The sequence below is a fragment of the Ovis aries genome, chromosome 11, assembly GCF_016772045.2.
Source record: "Ovis aries strain OAR_USU_Benz2616 breed Rambouillet chromosome 11, ARS-UI_Ramb_v3.0, whole genome shotgun sequence".
Classification (NCBI taxonomy): Eukaryota; Metazoa; Chordata; class Mammalia; order Artiodactyla; family Bovidae; genus Ovis; species Ovis aries.
The window spans coordinates 34,284,608-34,311,795 of record NC_056064.1 but is presented as its reverse complement, the minus strand read 5'-3'; the positions used below and the strand labels follow the sequence as shown (position 1 = coordinate 34,311,795).

The following is a 27,188-nucleotide window of genomic DNA, read 5'->3' as shown; positions in this document are numbered from 1 at the left end:
TTCTGAGACAGGCTCCTCCAACATGAGTGAAACTTGAAGTCACCCTGCGGAGTGAACAAGCCAGTTACAAGAGGACAGACCCTGCTGGATTCCTTCACAGGAGGTGCCTGGAGTGGTCAGGTTCAGAGAGAAAGTAGAAGGGTGGGAGCCAGGGCCTGGGGGGGAGCAGGGAGTTAGGGGTGGGGGACAGAGTGCAGTCTGGGAAGACCAGAAAGTTCTGAGGATGACGGTGGGGACAGCCGCCCAACAAGGTGCGTGTACTTAATGCCACTGAACATCATAAAATAGAAGGGTAAACGTGTGCCATGCATGTTCTTCTACAACTTTTAAGAAGTAAATAAAAAACGAGTGCCATCATGGAGCATGCGTCTGAATGACGCCTGGCAAGAACGGTAAGGTGATGGCACATTTCCCGAAGAAGAAGTGGCAGGGCAGCCTGCTTGTCACACACATCCCTTTCCTGGATCCGCTCAGTGGATCCACACGCGGGCAGTCGCACACAGAGCTGAGACAGGACTGACTCTGACCCCAAACGCAAGGTGCCTGTGTCAGAAGAGAACAAGCAGGAGGCTCGAGAACACACAACGGGTCAGCGGAGGCCCCTTCTCGTCTACAGGGACTGGCCAGGCTCACGGGCCACAGAGTGGCAGCACAGAGCTCTGGAGCCCTGCCCCGCCTGGGCAAGGCCCTCAGCCCCCCTAGGCCTCCAGACGCTGGACAGGACAGCACTGACTGACGGGAGCTCCTGAGGAAAAGTGTCGCACGCGACACCGTGAGGATGGCACTTCGCAGGGCGTCCTACTTTCCCGTGCAGGGCCGGAAAACGATGGCCACTATTTTCAGCTTTGACAGATGCTGAAAACAAGCCTGAGAGAGAGGAACCTTTGGAGTGAGCAATGTACAGAGCAGACTCTACTGCGTGCTGTGAAGATCATGGGGAAACAGAAGGCATTCATCCTGCCCTGAGGAAGACAAGGCCATAAACAGGACGGGACTCGCAGCAAACAACAGGAAACAGCACGGCAGGAGGAAGCGGCAGCGTGCAAACTCTGCTGGGCACCCACTCACATTCCCTCCGCTGATCTTCAGGAACCCTGGAGGGCGAGACCAAGTGCATGAGCCAGACAACACACGCGGGCGTTCAGAGGAGACACGGCACCACAGGCAGGGTGGTCTCAGGAGGCTGCTTGGAGGAGGTGGTGAGTGCTGACAGCCAGAGGCTTAAGGGCTAAATGGAGGAGATCAGAGACTCTTCTAGGTCAGGGGCGTTCGGGGAAGCACTGAAATAGGCACCAAGGCCAAGGCTGGTTTTTAACAGGCCTCTCCTCAGGCCACAATGAGCAGGTCAGCACGCTATTTTCTATCCTTGCAGACTAGTAGGTTAACCTGAAAATTCTGAGTGACTTCTAGGTCAAGAGCAACAATGCTTAACTGATGCCCCTCTGGGCATTTATATCCCCTCCCTTACTTGACACCCACTCGCCCCCAAAGCAGGCATATTACACAGAAATGACTTTCCTGGTGGCTCAGATGGTAAAGAGTTCACCTGCAATGTGGGAGACCTGGGTTCAATCCCTGGGTTGGGAAGATCCCCTGGAGGAGGAAATGGCAACCCACTCCAGTATTCTTGCCAAGAGAATCCCATGGATAGAGGAGCCTGGCAGGCTACAGTCCACGGGTTGCAAGAGTCAGACATGACGGAACGACTGAGCACAGCACAGCATGTCACACAGAAATCGGCTAAGGGCACTCACACAACGCTGCCTCTCCAAGGCCTGAGAAAACAGACTATGAAGTACATGGCACTCTGCTTACTCCATTCACTCTGTGAGATGAGAATCGCAAAGGGTTTGTAAGAAAGCACATTATGGTGACTTTCTCCCCCCTTCCCATAACTGTATGTTTTCAAGCTTTCTGCAGAGGTCAGCACTGTGTCTTTAAAAAAGCACATTTCCATGGAACTGCTCATAGCCCCATCACAGCCTCTAAGCAGGGCAGCGACCTGGCCAAATCCTGGGAGCCTCTCAGCTCGGGTCTGAGTGTCCAAGCATGGAAAGCAGGGGGGCGTGAGCAGGCTGGTTACCCTTACAACCATCCCAGCAGTTAAGGATGGGTGCTCTCAGAACCCCAGACTTCCACCCGTGCTCTGCCCACCCACCTCAGCAGGTACCCTCTTATCTCTCTGGGGGCTCCCTGGAAGGGCCCTACCCCAGACCTCGGGGAACTAGCACTGCGTGCGCTGACTCCCTCGTCAGACCCCTGCTCTGCACAGTGGAGGCTTTCACATTAAGACAGAGGTGGCCTTTCGGCAGCTGCCAAGGGAACCCTCCCTGCCTCTGTAATGACAGCCCGGCCACTACCCTCCACAGAAATCATCCATGGCTCCTCAGTGCCGCCAACAGAAGGGTCTAAACCACGCGGCCGACACTGGAAGCCTCGTCAATCAGGCCGGACACTGTCTGCCTGGCCTCTCCCTGCTCTCCCAGCTGGTCTTACCCCCACCCCTCCACAACCAGCCTTTGCTCAGAGCGCCCTCCAAGCCTCCTTCTCCTCTCCAATAGGAGCCAAATCCCACCCCCTGAGTGCCAGTTCCTCCAGCCCCTGGGATGCCCCTTCTCACCACCGCCATCCCCCAGGACAGCAGCTGCAGAGTCAGGTCGCGTCTGCAAAGCAGAGAGAGTAGCACACTCCCTGCAGTGTTGTAAGAACGAAAGCAGCACGAGACCCAGAGCGCACCCACTGTGGCCTCTGGCACACGGTAAGCCGGCCCCATCTCTAAAACAGCAAAACCGCTAACCATTACTACTACTGCTGTGGAGGATCCCTCCTGTCCTCCATTTCCTTCGTTTCTCTCTCCAATCTGCTGCCAACACTTGCCGTCTTATCTGATTTAGGTCCCTGTCTCAGCTCCTTTACTAGACCAAACATCCTAGCAAGTGTTTAGCGTGGTGCATACTGAGAGGTGACAGAACCACCAAATGCATGAATGATTCTAAATAATCAACCCTATAGTCTGTCCACAAGAAAACTCACATTTACTGTTTGAAGCAAGATTAAGAAGCAATTACAGGAGCAGAACTTTTCGTCAAAAGCAACAGTTCTCAAAGTGTGGTCTCCGGACCCAGAGTGTCAGCATCCTCAGACCTTGACAGCCCACCCCAACGGACCCTGCCACCAGCTTCGACCAGCTCTCCAGGGATTCTGATGACCCTGACTCGTGGGGTCCGCAGGGCAAGAAGCAACATGGCAGCCCAGAACGAAGCCCAGATCAGGACAGGATTCTCCGCCGGACTCTGGCCTTGACCTGGCAGGAGTCTCTTAACCTCCAGGAGCTCCAGTTTCTTAGAAGCGATACAGGGATGATCATCACACTCAGGATTCAGGGAGATCCCATGTGCAGTTCACACCAAGTAGGTGCTTAAAAACTGTAAGTTCCTTCCCGTTCTCATCCTATCTCACAGGGTTGGGAAGACTAAATAAAACCCTGAAGCCGCCCCCTCGCACTGGTAACTAACTCCTCTCAGAACAAACACTTTGGCTCGTCAAGCTCACAGCCATCTCAGGAGACGGGGAGGCTCCCGCAGCAGTCAAGACCCCACACCACCCAGGCCCCGGACACTGATCCTGCAGCGAGTGGGAGGGAGCTGGTCCTCCAACACTCGGGTCAGGATTAACTAACTCCTCACTGATCTCATCTAAATGAATCCAAACTTTACTCCTGGAAAAGGATGATCTGAAAACATTTTTCAGTCAACACAGGAGAGCTGTGAACCTGCTGAGCACCCTGGACCTGGCTTGTGGTTCCCGGACACAACAACTGTTAACACAGGACCCCCTAAAACCCATTTCAGAAGAGAGCATCAGGCAGCACTCAGTCTTTCTGGGTACTCCTCAGCCATTTACACCATGGCGCATCCGGGCTCAAAGCCATGGCCTCTACTCGGGAACCACCTCCCAGGACAACGGGCAGCACGGAGACCAGGAAGCCCCGGAAACCACGTCAGATGTCAGCTGGGGCATGGCTGCCAGCTCTCCGTGTGTCTGACCCAACAGTGCCCAGGAAGCATGCGGCAGGCCAGCCCCAAGGCAGCGCAAACGGCCAATCCACCCACCCCCAGACAGTGAGCCCAAGGCTCTGCGGCTCAGGACACCTGGGGGGGTGCCTTACTGCTACAGAGGGCCCCTCGGAGCAGTGTTTTGACATCTCTATCCTGGGGCCTGGCACCCAGCACCCTGTCAACATGCCTGCTGAATTAGACGGATGGGGTGAGTTAGTTACAAGCCCCACAGCTGTTGAGGGAGGAAAACGAGGTCCAGAGAGACCGAGAGTTGAGCTCAATAATTAATGTGGCCTTGATGTCACCCACCCAGGACAGGGCTCCATCCTGGGCCCAAACCCAACTTGCCCCTGTCCCCCGTAGCCACCCCTGCTCCGCTTGGACAGGGGACCACAGAGGGGGGCCACACTGCCACTCGCCTCCTCCACCCGTCCCCGGCACAGGGGTCTCTTCTCTGCGAGTGCGGTTCCTTCCCCTTCCTCACCATCGGCCCAGGCCCCGCACTCCACAGTGTGCCAGCCTCCTGACAGCTCTCCCGTCCCCACGGGGCGACTCGGCACTGGCTATGGGGGCCTTCCATTGGTCACCACTGTCCCCCAAGTCTCTGTTCCTGGTGGTGACCCCATCAACCCTTTGAGCGCTGGGACAGCTCTGTAGGCTGTCCTTTCACCCCACTAAGCCTCAGTTTCCTCATCTTAAGGTGAGAAGGATAATAAAACTCACCATGCAGAACAGCCTCAGGAGAAAGTCACGGTGGTCAAATTGCTTCGTGTGGGGTAAACCTGCTGCTCCTACTAGCCAGCTTTGTTGCTGGGGCTTCACTCCTGCGTCTCCCTCCCTTCTACCAACCCCTGGCACATATACCTCTCAAGAACATGAACAGCACTAAACGTCATGAGGGTCACTTTTACACTTTGTCCCAACAGCACAGAACACATGTCAGAACCTATTCTGACCTCTAATCGCTTATCTGAACTGAGCTGCGAAATTCTCAAGGCCTCACCTGCAGGCTCACTGGCTGGCAATGAAGGGGCCCCATTCTCTTCATGGTCAAGCGTCCTAAGGGACGGTGGACTTGGGGCCTGGTCACAGATGGGCCTGTGGTCCCCCATCTCCTCTCCAAAGTGGAACTGAGCCAATCTCCCCACCCCAACCAGAGCACAAACTAAAAAGCTCAGGAGGGCTGCACCATTTTTCAGGGCCCCACAGCTGAAATGGGAAAAGCGACATTCACCCCAGGTCCTCCTGAGAGAAGTGTCATGCTCTTTTCATTGCTACCCACCCATACATCCCTTCTGTTTGTATATTTTAAAATAAATCTCCTTTTAACTTATACCCCTCATCAGCTACCTTGGTGTTTCAAAGGTAGTAACAGAGCCTCCTATTATAAAGGAGACAGAAAAGGGAAAAAAAATCCCCCCAAGTTTACTGGCTCCCTCCCACAACTGCCTGGAATTCAATACCAGAAATGAGTTTCTGGAATACGGATGCCGTGAAAGAGCACCTGAGGAAGAAGAAAGGGAGGTGGGAAACTCCAGAAAGGCAGGAAAAGACCCTCCAGGGCCTAGTGTCCATCACCCCTTATCAGAGACCCTATACCAGGGAGCAAAGGCAGGCTCCCAGGTGCCAGTCAGCCAACGGGAGAGGCGTCAATAATTTCACAGGCCCACTAAAGGCTGAAAAGTAAGCTGGAAATTTACAAAGCAGGAAATAGGCAAATCACTCCAGCCTAATCCCGCCAGGCCCATAAGGACGCCAAAGGTCCCTGCTCATAGAAGGCGTTTTACCAGTCCTTCCACCAACAAGGAGGAACCCAGTTTTAAAAGAAACCAATCCACATTCTTGACGGATCACGCCTGGCGTGAGCTCCCGCCTTGGGTGAAAAGGCACGTTGCTCATCAGTCAGGAAATTCCACGGGGCGGGTCTCTGGTGGTCCTTCACCTCCACCTCGGGCTTCCTCACCGGGATGCTGGTCATCCCGGTGCCCGGAGCCCCCAGAGGGTTTGCACTGCCGAGTAACGCCCTCTCCACCTGTCCCCAGAAGGCCGGCGTTGGCAGACTTGAGGACGCTGGGAAGTGACAGCCACCAGGCAGACAGTGGCTCCAGGGACATGAGGACCGCCTCTGACAGACGGAACTTCAGACCTGACAGGGCAGCGACTCGCACAAGGTCACGGGGAGAGTCGGCAGCAAGGCTCCCCGGTCCGGGCTCCGGTCGTCAGCCGGCACGGCCGTCCTCCCCACCCCCCCGCCAGCCTTCCCAGGGCGCGCCGGCCTCCCCGCTCCCCGCCGCGGAGAGTGGCTCAGCCCGCCGGGCCCGGGGCAGGGAGCCCGCTGGGACCGCGGCGGCCGGGTTGGGGCACGGGGCTGGGCCCCGCCGCGCAGCAACGCGCGGAGCACCGCCCAGCCCTCGGGACGCCGCGGTGGGGGCCTTACCGAGGCACTGCCCCACCGGCGTGCTGAACGGGTTCCCCAGGAGGAACTCCATCTTGGGCGGACGGCTCGGCAGCAGCCCGCGCGCGTCAGCCGCCGAGTCTCCGCGTCCCCTGACGTGCTCCCGGCCTGACTGACACTTGCCCCCACCCCACCCTCTGGAACGCCGGTGCCCGCCGCTGGCCCCGCCCCACCTGTCCCTATTGGGTGAGAACTGCCTTGCCCTCTTCCCATTGGTAACCACACCACCCTACGCGAGGTCCCGCCCACCCCGCGGCGTCCGATTGGGCGGGGTGGCTAGCTAAGTCATAGGAATTTCCGTCACCTCCCCTGGCCCGCCTCCCGACGAGAGACTGTGTATTTTGATTCGTTTATGTACTGGTCAATCGAGTGAATCCTTACTGTTACTGGACAAAAATCAAATCATTCACTCAAAAAGAGGGCAGGGGAGGGCGGGGCTAGTAAGTTCCCCGCCCAGGGAGAGTGCTGATTGGACAAGCATTTGTTTTCTCTAAGGCTGGTTGGTGCTGGGTGACATTCCCCGCCCAGAAATATGATCACGTGGCCGTCAACTTTCACCCAGGATGTCTACTCCCTGACTTCCCCCTAGCAACGGAGTGCGGCGCTTGGTTCTCCTAGCAACCCAGCTCAGCTACCAGGAACAGGTGGCAGACTGTGCCAGAGAAGCTGAGAGCCCAGAGCCGAGAGGCTGCTGAAGGACTTGACCTTTTCACGAAGGAGCCTGCTGGCCGCCCCACGCCGGTCAGGGCCTTCAGGCCTCGTGGGGAGAGAAGCTCGGGAAGGGTTTCCTATGGGCGCAGGCCCCAACGAGACCTTTAAGGTCCCACCCCCGGCCTCCGGGCCAGAGAGAGGTACCCGGCCCACTGATCCCTCTTCAGGAGGACATCACTGACCATCTGCCCGACCTCTCAACTGCTGCTACCTTGTTCCTCTTCCTTAGAGCTACCCTTAGTGAAGGGTTTTGGCCTGGAACGTGGATGCCCTGTCAGCAGGTCCCTTCCCGGGCTTCAGTTTCCCCGTCTGGACAGTCAGGGCAATAGGGCTCCCTTGTCTGCTGGCTCCCAGACCAGACCTGTAATTTGATCATGAACGTTACTCCAGAGCATGGTGAGCATTCAGAAGAGGGTGGTTTTCTCTTATCAATTCACGGCCAATAGGGGCTCCATTTTTCAGGTCCAGGTGATGCCAAGTCCTTGTTTCGCTGGATGATTCAGGATCTGGTTCTCTGTGAGGAGGTGTAAGGCTCTTGGCTGTTCTCCCCGCCCGCAACAACACTACTGTCAGGCAAGTCAACAGCAGCCCCAGCTGGGTGGGGAAGTACTGATAAACCCCCCGGGGGAGGACTGTCCTGGTTTTGGGCCAAACCTGGAACAGTTAGGAGAAACAGTGTGAACTGTGACAATGACCCACAGCATGCGGGTGCAGTTGAGTCTGATTAAGAGCCTGAGCTCTGCATGCCTGACCTGCCTCTGCATGCACGGGATGTGTCTCTCAGCATAGGTGTCACTTGACTTGCTTAACCAGCTTCCATTTTCTTACCTGAAAACTGCAGAGTCAGTCCCTCACATAAACTACGTTTCTAGAGGTCTCTCAAACCCACTTCTTACCTGCACCCCAATCACCTCTCGACTCTTGACATTCTCAGTGCAACAAGCCAGAATGAGCTTCTTCAAATTAAACTCTGATCACGTCACGTCCTCATCATGCCTTGGAGCTTCCTAGGGATCCTGGGATGATCACAACACCCCTGGAGGCCTTGCCACTCTGGGCATCCCGGTGGAACCTGCCTCCTCCTCTCCCAGCTCAGGACCCTCACCCCAAAGACCCCTCCTCCTTCTCTCCAGGTCTCAGCCCAGGTCCCCACAAGTATGTTGTCATAGTTCCCTACACCCACAGACTTGTCACCATTTATAATTAAAGGTTTGTATGATCATCCGAGTTGGGTCTGAAACAGGGGTAAGGAGGTCTATGAATCACAATACTCCTAAACCCACTAACCAAGTCTTATCCACGCATGTAGTAGCTATTCATTGCACATTTGTGGGCTAAATAAAATGATCTTAAACAAATATTGGAGGAAGGAGTTATCTGTCTTTTACAGATAGGCGGTCGAAGACTTGGAAAGCAAAGTCAGTTGCCCAAGGGTGCGAATCCAACTCTGGTGTGTGTAACAAACACAGATGTTCCACACTGCCTGATGACTGTTGGGCCTGTCTGGAAGCAGGCTCGACCCGGCTCAGGGACCAGGCCCTTGTGTGACAGGAGTGATGAGAAGTCAGCCAAAGTTTTGAAATCAGAGTATGAATCATTTCTCAAAGCACAGCACTTGTCTGTAAAGGAAAAAAAGGGTTGGGGGAAAAGCACCAACACTTTCAAGTAGCATCTGCCAAATATGGCACATTAAAATTTCCCCAGAGAGAAGCTGGTGTCGAGTTATGGGAAATTTTAGAAAAATTGTCTCCAAAGAATGGGGAGATAGAGAGAGGTAGAGGACTAGAAATGTCTTTCAGGGGTTGAGTCAATCAGCTGAAGGACATGAGAGAATGTGGAGGGACCCAGGAAGAGGGGAGACTCAGAGAAGTGGGTGCAGGAAGAAGGAAGCTGTGCCTGCTCTGGGGCCACTGGGATGCACAACTGCACCAGCTGCATGGCTGGGTAGGGTAGAGGCACCCAGGCAGGGGGTCTCTGAGACCAGGTGCAGGATTGCCAGGCCCACCCCACTTTGCCCAACAACAGGAGTCTCCCCAGCAGCGCTCGCTGGAATAAAAAGGCAATTGCGGGGCTGCATCATCGGACCAGTGGGGCAGGGAGGCCGGGTGTGGGCACGCAAGGGCCAAGGTAGGAGGTGAAGCCAGCAGGCAGGTGAGAACAGAGTGGAGAGTAGGGGGAAGACTGACCGTCCAGAGCATTCCGAGGCAGAATCAGGGCGTTTCCAGTAGCATGTGCCCTCCCATGGGGTCCAGCCCTTCTGGGTGTGCTAGGACGGCTGGTAATGATGGACTGTGGTCAAACTGCCCAGGACCGTGGCTCTGTCCAACCAAGAACAGCAGTGTAGGTTCGTCTGTGACCCACTCCGCTGTGCCTCAGCCAAATCCCTTTGGACCAGTAGCAACAGATACCTCCTGGGTTAGTTTAGGGAAACGAGGATTTAACTTGTGAAGTCAGTGCCCTGTCTAGGGGCCTGGGGTCAGAGGTCCAGGGGCCTGAGGTTGGAGCAGGAGGGGCCAGGAAGCCAGCAAGGGGAAGGCAGCCTCTGTCTGTCCTTTTGTCTTTTTTCCTGGATCAAGTTCCCATCTTGCTTCTGTCTGTCCATCTTCCACAGGTCCTGTTACTCTCTCACTCACCATGTCCCTGACCAGCCCTTAGCTCCCAGTGCCTTCCAAGCCAAGTAGCCAGCACTGACGGGTGCTTTGTCCTGAGGCCGCAGTTCACATCTCTCTGGGGAGGGTCACAAACAGCCAGCTTGAGTCCGTGTGTACCAGTGGCTACACCCTGGGCACCTGTGGTTGGGGGTGCTTACAGATATGGCCACCTTCAGAGGGTGAGGCTCTCAGGGAAGGGGGGCCAGGCCTGGCGGGCCTGGCAGGCCTGGCTGGGACCACCAAGGACTGTGATCAGTGGTTGGTGCCGAGAAACCCAACAAGGGTGGGCACAGAAAGCCAGAGGCCCAAGATGGCGATCGATGGCTTTGCAGGCAGCTGAGCTCCAGAGGCTAAAGGGACCAGTATGGATATCGGGGTCGCGGTTAGGGTCACAGCCTGGTTGTGGAGACAAGGGGTGCACCATTGTTGGTGGGCACCAGGCCAGCGGGGGTCTGGGGAGGCCCAGGTTTAGCAGCCAAGAGTGGGAGGGGCCTGCCTTCAGAGTGTCATGGCTGCCACGCTCCCCCACGATGCAGTGAAAGGATACTGGCCAGGCCCCACCCTCAAAGGGAGGCAGGAGAGGCGGCCTCAGCCAGGGTGTTGGTGTTTTACAGGAAGGATGAACCGGCTGTATGACATGGAGCCCAGAGTGATGGACGATGAGATGCTCAAGTTGGCTGTGGGGGAGCAGGGCCCACGGGAGGAGGCTGGGCAGCTGGCCAAGCAGGAGGGCATTCTCTTCAAGGACGTCCTGTCCCTGCAGTTGGACTTCCAGAGTACGTGTCCCGGGCGGGGCCAGGCAGGGTGGGCGCGGGCAGCCCCCAGTTCCACGCACGGTCCACAGTCTATGGTCCTTGGTCGCATTCGGGCCACCTGGGTTGAAAGGCACAAGACCAGCATGCGTGGTTTTTAGACTTGGTATCAACTGAGGGTGGCACTCTTGGTGGCCGTGACAGAGGGTCTGCCTGCCTCAGGAGCAAGGGGGCAGTCAGCCGCATGACAGGGAGCTGGTCTTCAGAGGACTCGGGATCAGTGATGCGAGGAGCCCGCCTCTGTGTGGGCAGTTCTTCCCCTCATAGTATATGGGCATTCGGGGGCCATTTCTCTGCCTCTTATGGGCCCCCATCTTTGGGCAGACACACAGCGTGCAATTCTAGGTAGAGACATGCAGGGTCCTTGTGGCCAGAGCAGCCCACAAAATGCTCAACGGGCCATCCCTGTAGCCTTGACTCCCTTTGTCACCCCGGGGGGCCCTGCTGCACCCTCTGACCGAGCCCAGGCATTTCAAGGGGGAGCCGTGTGAGTCCCTGCCCTGGAGGGCCCACCTACCTTCACCTTGCGGTGTAGCCCGTGGTAGTCCCGGCACCAGCACTAACAGGGACTCTGAGTTCCACGGAGCTGGGTGCACACCTCCAGGGTCCCCGGCACTCCAGGGAAGGAAACAGGGCTTCTGGGGCCCCTCCCACAGTCAGCATCCATCATCCAGCCCCCATGACACTGGTACTAAACCCTGACACCCACCTGGGCGCACCCTCCATTGTTTCAGACATCCTCCGCATCGACAACCTCTGGCAGTTTGAGAGCCTTCAGAAGCTGCAGCTGGACAACAACATCATTGAGAAGATCGAGGGCCTGGAGAACCTCACGCACCTGGTCTGGCTGGGTAGGGCCTCGCGCGGCCCTGCTTCCCTGCTGGCTCCCTCCAGCAGGTGCTCCATCTGCTGGAAGCAGGAAAGCCTCTGTCTAGTGATGGTCACCCAGGGATGCGGCCAGAGCTGGGAGGAGCTGGGCCCTGGGATGCAGGGGTGTGGGGTGAGGAGAGGGTGTTTGATGGTTCAGTGCACCCACAGCACCCCCTGAACCCATAGCCGCCCCCTACCTGCACCCATAGCCCCCTGCCTGCACCCATGGCCCCCTACCTACAACCACTGCCCCCCTGTACCCACGGCCGCCCCGTACCCACTGCCCCCCTGTACCCATATCCCCCTATTGCACCCATGGCCCACCCCCCCTGTACCCACGGCCCCCTGCCTGCACCCATGGCTCCTGCCTGTACCCACAGTGCCCCCTGCACCCACAGCCCTGCCCTGCACCCACAGCACCCCCCTCGCCTGTACCCACGGCCCCCTCCTGTACCCACAGCCCGCCCTGTACCCACAGCCCAACCTCCCTCCACATGCATAGGCCCTGCTGGTGGCCAGTCAGCTGTCGCAGTGTTGAGGGTAAGCTGAGGCCAGCCAGTCCTGCTGCCCACGTCTTGTCCCAACTCTACACTCAGGGATGCCCTGTTGGTAGCCTGACACTGCAGTAGGAGTATTTACACCACAGCAATCTGCAGCTGCTCAAATCCTAGCTGCCTCCCCCCGACCCCTTTGTTGAGCATCTACCAGCTCAGTCTGCAAAGAACAGAGCCTGGCAGGAAAGGAAGAGGGGGAACCCAGTCAGGCCCTGCCCTGCCGAACTGCTAATGAATTCTGGATATGTGAACTCAGCTCCCGCACCTCACTTTCCTTATGTGTTGTTGACCTTGGGCACCTGGCACCCTTGAATCTCGGCTCCCTCATCCCTAAGACATGGCGATGACAGCTCTGCTTGTGAGGGTGAAACAAGGGAAAGGCTCAGGGCGGTCCTGGCATAGGGAAAGTGTCCCAGGACAGCCTCCTCTGAGGGGCCGGGGAGGCTAAATGACTTCTGGAGCTCCTTAAACATCAGGGCTTTAGCTGAAAGCTCATGAAAAGTTCCCACTTTGGGTCTTGGGGCCATCCGTGTTCCAGGACAATGTTGCAGCCCCGATCCCCTCAAACCCAATCCTGCAGTGGGAAAAAGCAGTTTGATTCCCAAAGATGAGAAACCTGGAGTAGAGGGGGTCCTCAGGTCAGCTGGGGTTGGGCCTGGAGTGTGGGGCAGCCTGGCCTCAAGGGTGTCCCCCTCCCCAAGGTGTGCTGACCCCACCCCCAGTGAGTTTCCATCCTGTATCGCGGGTCGCACAGATGGGAGCCTTTGCCCACCTCTGCTACCGGGAAGGAGACAGTAGAGCCGAGGTGGGGGTTCAGCTCCAGGACGGTGCCCCTAAACCAGGCCTGTCCTCCAGACCTGTCTTTCAACAACATCGAGGCCATCGAGGGGCTGGACACGCTGGTCAACCTAGAGGACCTGAGCCTGTTCAACAACCGCATCAGCAAGATTGACTCGCTGGACGCACTGGTCAAGCTGCAGGTGTTGTCGCTGGGCAACAACCATATCGGGAACTTGATGAACGTGAGTGTGGGCACCGGCAGGGGCCAGGGGGACCATGGGGGTAGCTCCCCGCCACCCCCCACCCCATCCTAGAAAAGCCAGAAATCCGGATTCAAGGACATTCAGATACCAGCTTAGCCCATGGGGGCCTGCATGTGGGTGCGTCTGTGCCCCACCCCCACCACTCACTCAGCAGACATTGCTGAGGGGGGCCCTCTTGCCTGTGGGGCGTCTGGCCTGTGCCCAGTGGGGACAGAGACCAACAGCAGCCCCAGGTCGCTGGCAGGGTGGGCAGAGGGTACAGGGCAGTGCCCCAGGCAGAGCAGCTAGAGCAACGGACTGGCGAGGGGTGAGGCCCTGGGCTGGGAACTCAGCATCCAGGGCTCAGTGCCCATCTGTTCCTGAGGACAAATAGCAGTCCACCCCACAGGCCATCGTGAGGGTCAAGTCTGTCCATGTAGAGCAGCTGCAGCAGGACAGGGCGCAGAGGGGCTATGGAGGAAATGGTGCTTATTCAGGAATTTTCAGTTAAGGGTAAACCCCAAATAGCCCCAAATCATGCTTGTGGGAAACTTTCTGAGTGTTTAGAGCTGCTGCTGCCTGGGTAGGTCCAGCACCTGGGAGCCTGTATGTGAGTGGACTGCCTCTGACTTGTCATCCTCAGACACTAGCCCTGGCCCTGAGCAGATCCAGGCCTGGGCAGGGAGGGGAAACCGACTCAGGCTGTGCCCCACCCTGCTGTGAACACCCACCTCCCTCCCTGGCCTGGGCTGTTCTTTTGTCCCCATTTCCCCAGGGCGTGCTGGGTGCCAGGCACGCACCCCCCACCCCATGAAGACAGGAGAAGCAGGTGCAGCTGGTCCCCAGAGAGACAGGCAGGGGGCGCTGGCTTCATGGCCGACAAGCCCAGAGCATCTCTGGTTTCAGTCCTTGCCTGCCCTGAGTTTCTTATATCTGATTATAGACTTTCCTGTTATATATTTATTAGGCTTGTTTTCATTTTGTTCACTGAATTAAAAGCAAGTGGCTGACTCAGCAGAACTCAGGGCACGCAGAGCAGAGCCCCTCGCCCTTGACCTCTGCCCCTGTGTCCCCTGCCAGAGGCCGCAACTGCTCCTAAATCGCACATGTGTCTTTCCGGGCATCTTACTGTCTAAATGTTTCACACGATTGTCACACCTGTCTGGCTACTCTCCAGAGCCTGTCTTGGGTCATCCCCGCCCCCCCACCCCCCGCAAGTCATCGGTGTCCTCTACACACCACAGGACATTCCATTGCTTAGATCCTGCAGGATGGAGTTCTCCAGCCCCCATGGGTGGACACTGAGGTGTTCTCCAACCTCATGCCGTCATACACAGGCTGTTGGGGATGTCTTTGATAGAGGCTGACTGTGCACCTGGATGAGCCCCTGTGGGAGATGAATTCCTCCAGGTGGAGTTGCTGGGTCCGAGGGCATTTTCTCATTGTGATGGGTCTTGCTGCATGGCCATCTACAGAAGTGGAACCACCTACAGACCCAGCAGCAATGACAAGAAGTCCTGTCCCTCTAACCACCCACAGCACACTTTGCTCCCAGACCTTTCTTGCTTTGATGATCCCAAAGACAAAAACTGGAATCCCACTGGGAGAGCTCTTAAAATGAAATCAGGTCCTGACCCCCCGCCCCACCCCACATACCCTGAAAACTCCAACAGCTCCCATTTCCCTAAGACAGCTTTCAGACTCCTGACCGCCGCCCACCAGGTCTCAGATGAATCAGGGCTGGCCTTGTTCTCAGTATCTTCTCAGATCTCCTGGCCCCTCCCTGCTTACTGGCACTGGTCACGCCGTTTCCCATGGCGTGGCCTTCGTTTGTGCTGGTTTTGCTCCTGGGAGTACACTCGCCACTGCTCTTCCTGCTGCTTCCTCAGAGTTCAGAGGCTCAAATCCTAACAGAACCCCACCCCTATCATTGTCCCTAAGGCTCCCTCCCTACCTACCCCCTCGAGTTCTTCGAGCGCTTATGACCAACAGCAACGTCTCTGACTTTTAAAAAGCATTTATTTTTGGCTGTTCTGGGTCTTTACTGCTTTCCTCAGGCTTCCTCCAGTTGCGGAGACGGAGGAGGCGGGCCTGCTCTCCAGATGCGGCGTGCTGGCTTCTTATTGTTGTGGCTTCTCTTGTTGCAGAGCACGGGATCTAGGCATGTGGGCCCAGTGGCCTTGGTGCGCGGGGGCTCCGCTGCTTGGTGGGATCTTCTGGGGCCAGGGATGGAACCTGTGTCCCCTGCATTGACAGGCAGATTCTTATCTGTGGTGCCCCTAGGGAAGTCCCTCTGCTGACTTTTTTGAAGCATTCCTGTCCCCTGCCCTTAGAGTGTCAGCTCCTGCTCTGAGGGCTCTGTTCCCACTCTGTCCCCAGGCTGGCAGGTGCTCAGTGATGTTTGCTGAACAAATAAACAACTGACAAGGAAATCCCTTCAGGAAGGAAGAGAAGCAGGTTTCTCTTCTGTCTTTCACACAGGGGAGGAGATGCAACAGATGAGGGGCTGGTGGTCTTGCTGAATGTCCCTCGTTACTAACAACAGGAAAAGTAAATGGTTGTTAGTGGTGGTCCCACCAGCTGCCACCCAGTAGATTCAGGTTTTGCTGAATTTCAGGGCACAGGGCCTTTCAGAGCACGGACGGGTGGAAAGGGTGCCTGTGCTGAGAGTGGAGGGTGGAGGGACAGCGGGCGCTTGGGGAGCAGGTGCCAGCCCTCTTCTTGGCGCTCCTCGCAGCGTTGGGTCCTCTCAACACCTGCGTGTGACACCCCTGCGGCCCCTTCACAGATGGGGAGACTGGGTCCCCAGTGAGCGTGGGACCCCATCCACTGGCCCTGGCAAAGACCACGGCTCCTCATCCTCGTGGCTTCCCGGTGTGGGCAGAGGGCGGAGAAAGCACACAGGCCCGCCTTCCCCTCAGGTCATCTACTTGCGGCGGTTCAAGGCCCTGCGCACGCTCAGCCTGTCCGGGAACCCGGTGGCCGAGGACGAGGACTACAAGATGTTCATCTGCGCCTACCTCCCTGACCTCGTGTACCTGGACTTCCGGCGCCTCGACGACCACATGGTAGCGTCTCCCTTCAATGTGGGCTCTGTGGGTCAGCGTCCAGGCCCTGGGCATCTGGGGAGGGCCACGTCCACGGGAGGAGAGGAAAGCAGCCCCTCCTGGAGGCTCCTGACCCTAACGGCCCCTGTCACTGTGGTGCACGTTCTTGGCTGGGCCCTGTCCTGGGCCTCCTCCCGCCTCCTTGCTGCTGTCCTGCTCTGTCTGCTTCTCCGTGGACAAGTCTGGGAGACTGAGTGAGAGTTGGCCCTCAGTGGGCTCAGCAGCTCAGGGCAAAGTCAGGACTCACCCCCACAACAGGCAACCCCAGGAGTGACACTGACAGGTCATGGTAGCACCCCAAAGTGCCAACCTCGCTGACCCCAGAGGGATGCCCCCAGGACCCCACAGCCGAGGTGGCCAGCAGAGAGCTGGGCTCAACTGCAGCAGAGCCAGGGTCTCTGGCCTGAGGGAGCCTCACCCCAGGTGGAAGGCCCTGCCCCTGTCCACTGCCTGGCCAGGCCACCCCCGCCTCTGTCCTACACCCCTGCCTCTGTCCTATACCCTTGCTGGGAGCTTTTTACCCTTTACCCTGTGACCAGTTTGTGGGTGCTTTGCCCCCAGGGGAAAAAACCCCGCCCGACAGGGAAGGCCTCTGGCAGCAGGACGGGATGAAAGCAGGGTATGAGGAGGTGGGGGACTTGCCACCCTCCAATGAGAAGCTGCTGCCTTTCCTGGGAGGAAGGAGCCTGTGTCTGGCATGGGGGGAGGCCCTAAGGTGACGTGGGGGCACCGGGAGAGCTGGCTGGTCCCCAGGTCTCCATGCTGACCCTGCTGGCCTGGCTGCTGCACCACCTTCCAAGTATGGAGCCCTCTGCTCGCAGGAACCTTTCTGGGGGTGTCCACAGAGACCAGTGGGGATCCACAAAGATCCAGGGGGTCCACAGAGACCCAGGGGGTCCACAGAGACTGGGGGTCCACAGATACCAGGGGGGTCAGAGAGTTGCCCCTCCTTCCCCAACCATGCCCTTCTCTTGTCCAGGAACAGGACAGGACTGTGAAATTTTGAATTTCAAGACTCTCAAGTCTTATTTTTTGCATTTAGGCAATACTTTGAAGGGCAACGGGGGCTCAAATGCTGAGAATAAGCCGAGAGCGTTGTGCCCAGGCCTGTGGCTCGCACCCCCCACTGCAGCTCTTCCTTGTGCACCCCTTAAAGAGGGCCAGAGCCCAGGCAGGGAAGGTGTGGGAACCAGTGGGACTGCGAGGGGGCCTCCACCCCAGGGACGGCCCACATCCTCACTCAGCCTGCCCTTGAGGCTCCCACACTGATTTACCCGAGGCTCAGAATACTTGGGAAGGGTGGGGGAGGGAAGACAAGCCACTCCTGTCCAGGCCCTGCCCATGCTGGGGAGGCCAGCGGCTGTGAGGGACCCCTGGTCCCAGAGTAACGATGCCCTTTCCCGCTTCTCCGACAGAAAGAGCTGGCAGAGATGAAGCACCAGTACAGCATCGATGAGCTGAAGCACCGGGAGAACCTGGTGCAGGCGCGGCTAGAAGACGAGCAGGCCCGGCGGGAGGAGCTGGAGGAGCACAAGGTTCAGGGCTGCCTGCGGGAGACCCGCTGCCCCACCCACCATGCCCGCCCAGTCCCGCACCAGTCTCAGGCTGGTTTGTGAAGGTCGGCAGAGCCCAGGCCTCAGAAACCTGTCATTTGATTGAGAACAGCTGGTACCCAGGGTCTCTGGGCCGCTGGAGCCTCAGTTAGGACAGTCATGCTGACCTGTCACCCCCACTCCCGACTCTGTCCCACGGCCCCCAGGCCCCGCTCTGGCCCCGCTCTGGCCCCAGGGCCAGGGACTCTGTGCCCAGCCGTTTTTCAGAGCAGTCCCTGGTCCTTAGGCCCACTGGTCAGTTCCCCGGGAATGCTCATTTCTCCCAGGGTGCCCCCGCTCAACAGGACCAAGCTGAGGGCACCCTTCAGTTTTCTGCCTCTGTAGCTCTGGCCTCACCCAGCCCATCACCTGCCCATCCCTGCCTGCCTTCCCAGGGGCTGGGCACGCACGGCCCCAGTGCCCAGTACAGGGTCCTGCCCAGTGAGCCCACTGTGTCTCTGACCACAGGCAGCCTTCGTGGAGCAGCTAAACGGCACCTTCCTGTTCGACAGCATGTACACTGAGGACGTAGAGGGCAGCAAGCTCTCCCACCTGCCTGGCGTGGGCGAGCTCCTGGAGGCATATCCTTCCGGGTCATGGCCACCCCACAGGGCCTGGGCATGGGAGCCCAGGGGGAGTCCCCTTCCCCTCTGGGCCCCAGGATGGTGCACCCAGGGCAGCGAGGAACACATGGGGTGTTCCTCAGCACAGGGGAGGAACACATGGGGTGTCTGGTTAGCAGGGCCCAGGTTGCCGGGGATGCAGCCTAGCTGTTCACAGGTTCCTGCTGTGTGCTTTGCACTCAGTGTTTGAAACTGTGTCACCACCCACGGGGTCTCAGACCCCGGCTTGCAATTGGGGAGGTCGAGCTTGCAGAGGGAGACGTGTTGCATGGTTAGGGGCTACGGGCTGGGCCTGATCCCTTCCCCCAGAGGATGTGACTGATGGGCACTTGTCACCATAGCCGCCTACCCAGGACCCTCCCTGAATTCTCAGGCTGAGGGTGGAGACACCTGATCACCACCTTATACTCCATCTCAACTGTGGCTCTGCCTCCAGGCCCGCATGCCACCCCAACCTGGCAGTGCCCCCAGGCAGCCCCCCCCCCAGGCAGTCCACCCCAGGCAGCCCACCCCCAGGAAGTCTACCCCAAGCAGCCCACCCCAGGCAGTCCACCCCAGGCAACCCACCCCCGGGCAATCCACCCCAAGAAGCCCACCCCCCATGCAGTCCACCCCCAGGCTGCCTACCCCCAGGCAGCCCACCCCCAGGCTGCCCACCCCCAGGCTGCCTACCCCCAGGCAGCCCACCCCCAGGCTGCCTACCCCCAGGCAGTCCACCCCCAGGCAGTCCAGCCCCAGGCAGCCCACCCCTCAGGAAGTCCAGCCCCAGGCCACCCACCCCCCAGGCAGTCCACCCCCCAGGCGGTCCACCCCCAGGCAGCCCACCCCCAGGCCGCCTACCCCCAGGCAGTCCAGCCCCCAGGCAGTCCAGCCCCAAGCAGTCTAGCCCCAGGCAGCCCACCCCCAGGCAGTCCATCCCCAGGCAGCCCACCCCCCAGGCAGCCCACCCCCAGGCAGCCCACCCCCTAGGCAGTCCACCTCCAGACAGTCCAGCCCCAGGCAGTCCACCCCCAGGCAGCCCACCCCCAGGCAGCCCACCCCCAGGCAGCCCACCCCCCAGGCAGTCCACCCCCAGGCAGTCCACCCTCCAGGGCAGCTGCAGGCTTCCTTAACAGTAGTTCACCTACAAGGATAAGTTTGTCATCATCTGTCTGAACATCTTTGAGTATGGCTTGAAGCAGCAGGAGAAGCGAAAGGCAGAGCTAGACAACTTCATGGAGTGTGTGCAGGAGGCCATCCAGGAAAACCAGGAGCAGGGCAAGCTCAAGATTGCCAAGTTTGAGGAGAAGCACTTGCTGGTGGGTCCTGTCCCCACCTCCCGCTGCAGGTGCCCACCTGCCAGAGGCCCACCTCCCGCTGCAGGTGCCCATCTGCCAGAGGCCCAGCTCCTCCCCTCTGATGACCCAAGCCCCTCGATCATTGTCCCTGTTCACCAGTTCACCAACTCAGGCTGCCCCACCCACTCTGGCTCCTCCACTATCCCAGGCTCACGGTGGGGTCACCACAACTTTTTGCCTCAGTGGTGTCATTACCCCGGTGGTCACAACAAAGAGGATGACCACTACGCGTGAGTGCCAGCCTGGGAAGCCACCCCCAGCCAGGCCCCCTCCTCTCCTAGGGGTCAGCGCTGCTCCGGGCACCTCTCCTGGGGCTGCATACAGCAGGGTGAGCCGCAGACTGTGCAGAGGGGCCGCACCGCAAGCAGGGACGTGTGTACTTGGCAGAGCGGTTTCAGTTAACCTTGCTTTTGCAGACAGGATTACTGACCTGCTCCAAAGCTATGGACTTTCCTTTTGTCCAGAAACCACTGGCACAGCAAGCCCGTGAGTGCACACGGCATCCAGGTTAGAGGAGCGAGAAGCTGGTTGAGGACTTAGTTTAAAGAGGAGGAACCCCCCGCCCCCCACCGGTGACATGGGTCAGGCTGACAGGGCTCCCATTAACAAGAGCCACCTTCAGCCAGAGCTTCAGACCTCAGCGCAAGAGCTCGTTTGTTCACACATGTGTTGCGTGTGGCCTGAAGAAGGTTTTAAACTGTTTGAGCATTCTTCTGACATTGAAAACGGGAGGATTTCACAGAACTGTGGTTGCCAATGTCCCTGGCAGCGGCTGCCCCTGGGCCAGCCGAGTCTCCCAGTCCCCGTCCCCATCACGTTGGGTCCCTGTAGCCACTGGGCTTGGGATGTCTGGACGTCCTCCAGCCGGTGCTCCTGGAGCCCCGGGCAGACTGGTTGACCTAGCTACCAGGTCTGGGGTGTGTCTTCGGGGAGAGCTGATGCCCCCCACCATGGTGATGCTCAAATGTCGCCTCAGATAGGCAGCTGATCCGAGCCTTCTCTTCCGGGGTTCTTATAATATGCCCTCACCCATTTGGTTTTTGATCTCTGTGTTTCTGTCTCTTTTTTTGTTTGTTTTGTTTAAAGATTACTTTGTAGCAACTCTTTATAGATTGGGAAATTAGCCCCATGTCAGTGAAATGAGTTGCAAATATTTTCCTGTTTCCTATTTGTCTTGGCATTATGTCTATGGCACTTCTGACATTCAGAATTTTAAAAAAATTAATGTAGTAGAAATTATCAATCTTTTCTTCCAGTCACACCTAGGAAGGATTTCTCCACTCTGAGATTATTTATTAAAGGCCCCCCCCCTTTCTTTCTTGAGGTACTTTTATGGCTTTATTTTTTACATGTTAATCTTCCCTCTGTCGGGATTTGCTTTCACATCAGGCTTGAGCTAGGGAAGAAGCCTGACCTTCCTCCAGATGGGGCGGCCATGACCACAAGCACCCTTCACCCCTAGTCTTGCTGGGTCACTTGCTGGTCTCTGACATTGCATCCAGCCGCCGAACTCCCAGGCCCTTCATTAGTGAACGGCTGGTACTGGGTGCGGCTCTGACTACCCATGCTGTCCAGTCCACTAGCACTTCTCTTCACAGATGGACCTCTGTCTGCTTACCGCTGGCAGCTACATGCTCACGGGGCACTGTAGGGGTCCAACCTTGTGTTATAACCCTCTTCACTGCCCCGCTGGTCCTGGGCCCCTCCCTGATCAGAGCCCCACTGAGCCAAGACCTCAGAGATGCCACCCCATCCCCTGGCTTTGTGATGCTCAGGCTCTCTGCCCCTGCACCCAAGGAGATGGGAGTCACTTGAGGTCACACAGTGACCCAGCCTGGTCCTGATTCAGGTCCAGGTGACTCTGAAGCCATTGTCCCCTCCACCTCCAATAACTCCCCAGCTGGTGGAGCCTCTGCTCTGACCACCTCCATCCTGCATGGAGGGGGCAGAGCTGACACTTGAGTGTGGGCCGACCCCAGAATCCAGGTTCCGACCCACAAAACCAAACCACTGCCTGTCATTTCAGGAATTACATTTCATCGTAGATTTCTGCCTAAAGCACAGTTTTGTTTGCAGAGTTTAAACGCGATCCGAGAGGAGAGTGAACTGAGTAACATCGAGGCAAAGATAGTGCAGTATAGCGAGGACATCACAGAGCTGTTCAACGTGCTTATGACGCTGGAGATGCAGCTGATGGAGCAGCTGGAGGTGAGGTGGGCCTGGGTGCAGCTCCAATGCAGGAATCGGATGAGGGGCCTGGCGTGGCTGTGAGCATGAGCCACAGCTGCAGTGAAGGAACCCACCAAGGCCACACCTCCTGGGGGCCAGATCCCTCCGGTGCGAATCGGCGGCCCACATGAGAGCTTTCTGTGCCTCCAGCACTTTGCAGTCACTGAGATGCCCAGTGGTCCTTGTGCAGCACAATAATTGAGCTCGTCTCTCTGGAGTGAGCGCCCGACCCAGGAAGAGCCCGGAGCCCCGGCAGGGAGAGTCTTTGCTTAGATCCATGGAGCTGTCAAAAAACAAAGTGGGCCCCCACTTTCCACCCACCCCACACTCAATCTGGAGATCTGGGATGGAGCCAAGGCTGCCGGCACTGCCACTTGTAGCTACCGTATCTCAGGGCAGAGCAAGGAGCCTAACAGCACTGCTGCCTGATCTGGGGCAGCCAGACCGACCTGTACATTCAGCAGGCAGCCAGCAGCCAAGGTTGGGCCCTGAGCACAGTGATGAACAGAACAGGCTGGGCAGAGACAGTGACCCACAGACTGGGAGAGGTTCCTGCCGTGTCTCTGAGAAGAGCTTGCTCCCCACGGGGGCTCTGGCACCGCTGAAAACGGCCCACCGGTGTCAGGGCTCAGGCAGTAGCTCCCAACCTTCCCAAGCAGGGAGCCCCCTTTCTATCACCCACCCCAGTCCTCCAGAACTTGTGCTTGTCTTACTAATGGCCAAAAAGCTATCAAGTAGAGCCCTTGCTTTTCAGTGTTGTTGTTCAGTTGCTAAGTTGTGTCCAAATCTTTGCAATCCCAGACTGCAGCCTGCCGGGCTCCTCTTTCCTCCACTATCTCCCTGAGCTTGCTCAAACTCATATGCACTAAGTCAGTGATGCCATCCAACCATCTCATCCTCTTCTCGCCCGCTTTTCCTCCTGACCTCAATCTGTCCCAGCAAAAAGGTCTTTTCCAAAGAGTCAGCTCTTCACATCAGGTGGCCAAAGATTCAGCTTCATCATCAGTCCTTCCTAAGAATATTCAGGGTTGGTTTCCTTTAGGTCTCATCAATGACTCTATTTTCATTTATTACAAGTGTTAACACACATTTGAAAGATGTATATTTAGCTCGGCTTCCGCAGTCCTCAGACTCAACCTGCACTCCCTGTGCTCTCAGCCCACCCTGCGGCCCCTGGAGTCTAGGGCAGGTCAGGGGCGTGACCACCCTGAGACTCAGGGGCAGCAGCCCTCCCCGTGGCACCTGGGTGAGGCTGGATGCCTTGACGAGCACTGGATGCAGCTGTGCAGGGTCACCCTCACAGAGAAAGGTGGGAGCCTTGAAAGCAAGAGGCCTGTGGAGCAGCCGGCACTCCCAAAGGTCTCCTCTTGCCAGGTGCCTCCCAAAGCATTTTGTGTAAAGAAGTCCATTCCTGCTTCACCACAACTTATGTGGAAGAAATCCATTTCACAGAAGAGAAAGCTGAGGCCAGGGAAGTTAATGACTTCCCCTGAGTTGCAGACAGTGGTGGAGCTGGCAGGCAGCCTAGCTCCTAGCAACTTCTTCCTTTTGTTTCTGTGGAGGTGATGGAGGCAGGGGGCTTCCCTGATGGCTCAGACAGTAAAGAATTTGCCTACAATGCAGGAAACTCAGGTTTGATCCCTGGGTGGGGAAGATTCCCCTGGAGAAGGAAATGACAACCCATTCTAGTATTCTTGCCTGGAGAGTTTCATGAACAGAGGTGCCTGATGGCCTACAGTCCACAGGGCCAGATGCCACTGGGAAGCCCCAGAAAGGGCAGACCTCTGTGTGTGCATACTTGCGGGGGGTTGGGGGGGCGAGCAGAGAGACAGCACAGGCTAAGGCCTGGAGAAGGCACCTACTAAAGCCCTGAGGTTGAGGGGTGAGCAAGAGAACAGGCTGGAGGGTGACAGCTGAGGGAAGGTGGTCACCACCCCCTGTGAGGCCAGGCGGTTGGTCTTCACCCTCAAGGTCTTGGGTCACCACCCGGTAAGCAGTAAGCAGCACTGTGGCTCTGGTGTGAAGTCAGTGGAGTTCACGTCTAAACACACATGTTCTTTATCATTTCCAGGAGACTATAAACATGTTTGAAAGGAACATTATCGACCTGGTGGGACTCTTTGTGGAGAATGTCCAGAGCCTATATCCTTTCCTTGAGGACCCTCTGGGGAGGCACTGTGGGCCAGGGGCTCCTGCCCACAACATGGTGCCTGCCACCAGACCCACAGGGAGGTGCCCACATTCTAAACCAAAGACACAAGAGGGTAGAGCTTCTGCACTGCTTACGAAAGATGAAAATAAGTGGGGTCTCTTCCAGGTGGCTCCCTGTGGGTTCCCATGCCTGCTCCTTCCCACTGCCACCAGAGCCCTAGACACACTGGCAAAGAGTAAAAATCCAGCGCTTTATTATAATCAGACTTCACATTTTACCAGAACTGCCTATACCCCTTTTGACTTACAGGAAGATCTGTTATCTCCGCCAAGGTGAGATTAAACAGGACCCTGTTTAATGGGCATCTCCATCTTTGAAACTGGGGTTGTAAAACCTCCCATTCTCACCGAGGAAGGAAGCCCACCTTCAAGAGGTGGAGGTTTGCCAACTCTCTGGAGCGTTTAAGGAGTGTTTCCTGACCCCCAGCACAAAGGCGCCTTGTTAGAGCAGAAGTCCAGATAGCGGGTTGCTCCATAGGCTGCTGCCTGCAGCACGAGTGACCTCACCTGGAGACCGCACCCCAGAATCCTCCCCCGGACCAGCCCATGCTGCAGGTGCTGGGCCCAGGGGTAGTCAACCTCTATGCTGATGCCACTGACAAGTCATCCGTAAGCAGATCAGTGTCAGGTTAGGGGCTGACATGTGGGGCATGCCCAGCCTTTTGTCACCTGCACTCAGGGCCCTGAAGTTCACCTCTGTCCTCCTGGGCCCAATCCTGCTGTCAGAGCGATGGCAGCAGCTGAGCAGAGGTCGGGACTCTCCCTGAGGGAGAGTCCACTAAGTGAGGACCAGAGGGTGAGCCAGAGGGATCAGCTGGAGAGGTGGGGAGGACGTTTCTGGCTCAGGGGGCAGCAGAGGATGGGGAGAAGTGATTCCGAGAGGAGGCCTTCAGGATACAACGGAGAGTGAGAGCTGCAAGCAGCAGGGACAAAGGGCTGTGGGGGAGGGGACCAGAAGGGACCCCAAGGGGTGTGGAGGGAGCCGGAGGACTCGGAGGGCCCGTAAGGGGAGGACAAGCTGGGCCAGCGCAGGGGAGGGTGCCCCAGCCTGCTTGGCCCGGCCTTGGCTTAACTCTGGCTGCACGATGGCGCAGTGCCGGGACCTGGAGAACCACCACCACGAGAAGCTCCTGGAGATCGCTATCAACATCCTGGAGAAGATAGTCAAGGGCGAGATGGACGAGGACCTGCCAGACGACGTGCGCTCGGTGATTGCGGGGGGCGGGGCTGGAGTCCAGCGGGCGGAGCCCGAGCCCGGTGGGCGGGGCTCCTGGTGGGCGGTGGCGTCGTGGGGCCCGCCCCCCGGAAAGCTTGAACCCCTCCGGGAGCGTTAATTTAGCACCTGCCGAAGGGGAGATAGGTAGGTGACAGGATAACAAGTAAAGCACCCAGAGCGGCCCCACTAAAGAGGAGCTCCTGACCACTATGTGGTTTCAACTGACAGGTTGGTTGAAACCTTTTGGGTTTGGGACAGCCTGCTTTCCCAAAGTGGGGGTTCTGGCACTTTGTAAGACGCAGTGACTACAAGGGAGGTTAAGATCTGAGATTCCCTCTAGCTACTGGAAAAGCACTGCGGAGGTCTGTCTGCCCGCTCCGGGGACCTCCAGCCAGGCCCGGGGGGAGCACCGACCCACAGTGTCATCCACAGTGGGGAACCGGGTGGGAACATGATGGCAGGAGCCCCAGTAGGAGCTCAGGTCGACTGGGTTGACATGAGAGCGGCAGAGACCCATTGTCGGGCGTATGGGGCCTTCTGTCCTCAGAGCAGCCCCGAGACCCCCGGCTGGCCTCACATTTCCCACCTGATGGCAGGTTTCAGGCAGTTTGGACTTGAGAACCTTGGTGAAGTCACAGGGCTGGTCCTGTCTTTGGGGGAAGGGCACGCTCCCTACGGGGACTGCTTTGCTGCCCAGGGGCCCTTGCCCCGTCACTGGCACTGCTGGGCCAACAGCAAGGAAGTGGGGACACAGAGCAGGCTCTGGCTCCACCCCCAGGGACCTCAGCCCCTCTCCCCACCGGCTCAGCAGCTCTGCGCTGAGGGTGGATCTAGGCCCCTCACCCACTCTTTCCACTCTTTCCTTCCCAGCTCTTCGTTGACAAAGACACGATAGTTAACGCAGTTGGGGCCTCGCATGACATCCACCTCCTGAAGATTGACAATCGCGAGGATGAGCTGGTGACCAGGGTCAACTCCTGGTGCACACACCTGCTGGACAAGGTGAGCAGATGTGTGGCAAGGGCAGGTGGCAGGGGGTGGAACCACACGCGGGTGGGGGTGGGGCAGACTCAGGCAGACAGTCTCAAGATCCGCCTTGCCCTCAGATTCACAAGGATGAGATCATGAGGAACCGCAAACGTGTGAAGGAGATCAACCAGTACATCGACCACGTGCAGAGCGAGCTGGACAGCCTGGAGTGTGGGGACCTCCTGGACTAGGGCTGACCCCCACTCCACAGGTAGAGAAATAAAACACTTCTGTCAGCTTTCTCCATCCTCTTTGTGTCTGCATCTGAGCAGCTGGTGACTGCTTAGAGTGGCTCCTAGGCTGTTGGCTGCCCCTTCTTGTCCAGGGCAGGCCCTTCCTCAGGGGCCCAGCTGGCTTTCCAAGGTGGAGGCTGTGAGGACCCAAGGACCCTCCAGAGCTGAGAGTGCAGCTGGTGTTATCTGTGAGGTGGGGAGGTGACAAGCACCTCTTCCCAGCACACTCAGGGTGTGGGGACAGTGCTGGGGAGGGGAGGCAGGTGAGCAAGGCTGGGTGGCTCTGGAGCCTTTGTGCCCGAATCTTGCAGACTCCTCCCGCTCCCTCACTTGGGCCCAGGCACCTGAGACCCCTCTGTGCCAGGGCCCTGCAGTGGCTCCTTGAACAGGATGTGTGCGTGTCAGGTGACCTTGCCCAGGCTTTTAACCCAGGAACAAAAAAGATTGTTTTCTGTTTTCAAAAGTAAATCACTTTGCT

The 27,188-nt window shown here is 57.8% G+C and overlaps 2 protein-coding genes across 9 annotated transcripts in view; one reads left to right on the top strand and one right to left on the bottom strand.

The window, feature by feature from the left end:
* The window catches only part of TOM1L2 (target of myb1 like 2 membrane trafficking protein), a 72,570-nt gene extending 65,943 nt beyond the window's left edge, over positions 1-6,627 (bottom strand). For all 5 annotated transcript variants that reach the window (XM_027974787.2, XM_060395489.1, XM_027974788.2 and 2 more), the window contains exon 1: positions 6,496-6,627. In XM_027974787.2, coding sequence (XP_027830588.1) covers positions 6,496-6,547 — 52 coding nt within the window. In that variant the 5' untranslated portion in view covers positions 6,548-6,627. The remainder of the gene's footprint in view (positions 1-6,495) is intronic.
* Positions 6,628-7,172: 545 nt separating this feature from the next.
* On the top strand, positions 7,173-26,719 carry DRC3 (dynein regulatory complex subunit 3). Of its 4 annotated transcripts, XM_004012739.6 has the most exons (14): positions 7,173-7,364; positions 7,687-7,797; positions 10,490-10,651; positions 11,422-11,538; positions 12,967-13,133; positions 16,055-16,201; positions 17,656-17,775; positions 18,301-18,413; positions 19,579-19,753; positions 21,869-22,000; positions 24,093-24,163; positions 25,317-25,440; positions 26,319-26,450; positions 26,555-26,719. In XM_004012739.6, exons 3-14 carry the CDS (start codon positions 10,495-10,497, stop codon positions 26,666-26,668), a joined length of 1,569 nt encoding a protein of 522 aa, XP_004012788.1. In that variant the 5' UTR covers positions 7,173-7,364; positions 7,687-7,797; positions 10,490-10,494; the 3' UTR covers positions 26,669-26,719. The 4 variants fall into 4 exon arrangements, with proteins under 4 accessions (XP_004012788.1, XP_012041198.2, XP_012041194.2 ...); XM_012185808.5 differs by lacking the exons at positions 25,317-25,440; positions 26,319-26,450; positions 26,555-26,719 and having other exon boundaries at positions 7,173-7,254; positions 24,093-24,932; XM_012185804.5 differs by lacking the exons at positions 25,317-25,440; positions 26,319-26,450; positions 26,555-26,719 and having other exon boundaries at positions 7,173-7,620; positions 24,093-24,932.
* The last annotated feature ends 469 nt before the right edge of the window (positions 26,720-27,188 follow it).

Coding starts and splice junctions, on each gene's coding strand:
- DRC3 (XM_004012739.6), top strand. CDS start 10,495: ATGAACCGGCTGTATGACATGGAGCCCAGAGTGATGGACGATGAGATG. Junction 11,539..12,966: donor CACGCACCTGGTCTGGCTGG/GTAGGGCCTCGC, acceptor CCTGTCCTCCAG/ACCTGTCTTTCAACAACATC. Junction 18,414..19,578: donor GTGGGCGAGCTCCTGGAGGC/ATATCCTTCCGG, acceptor ACAGTAGTTCAC/CTACAAGGATAAGTTTGTCA.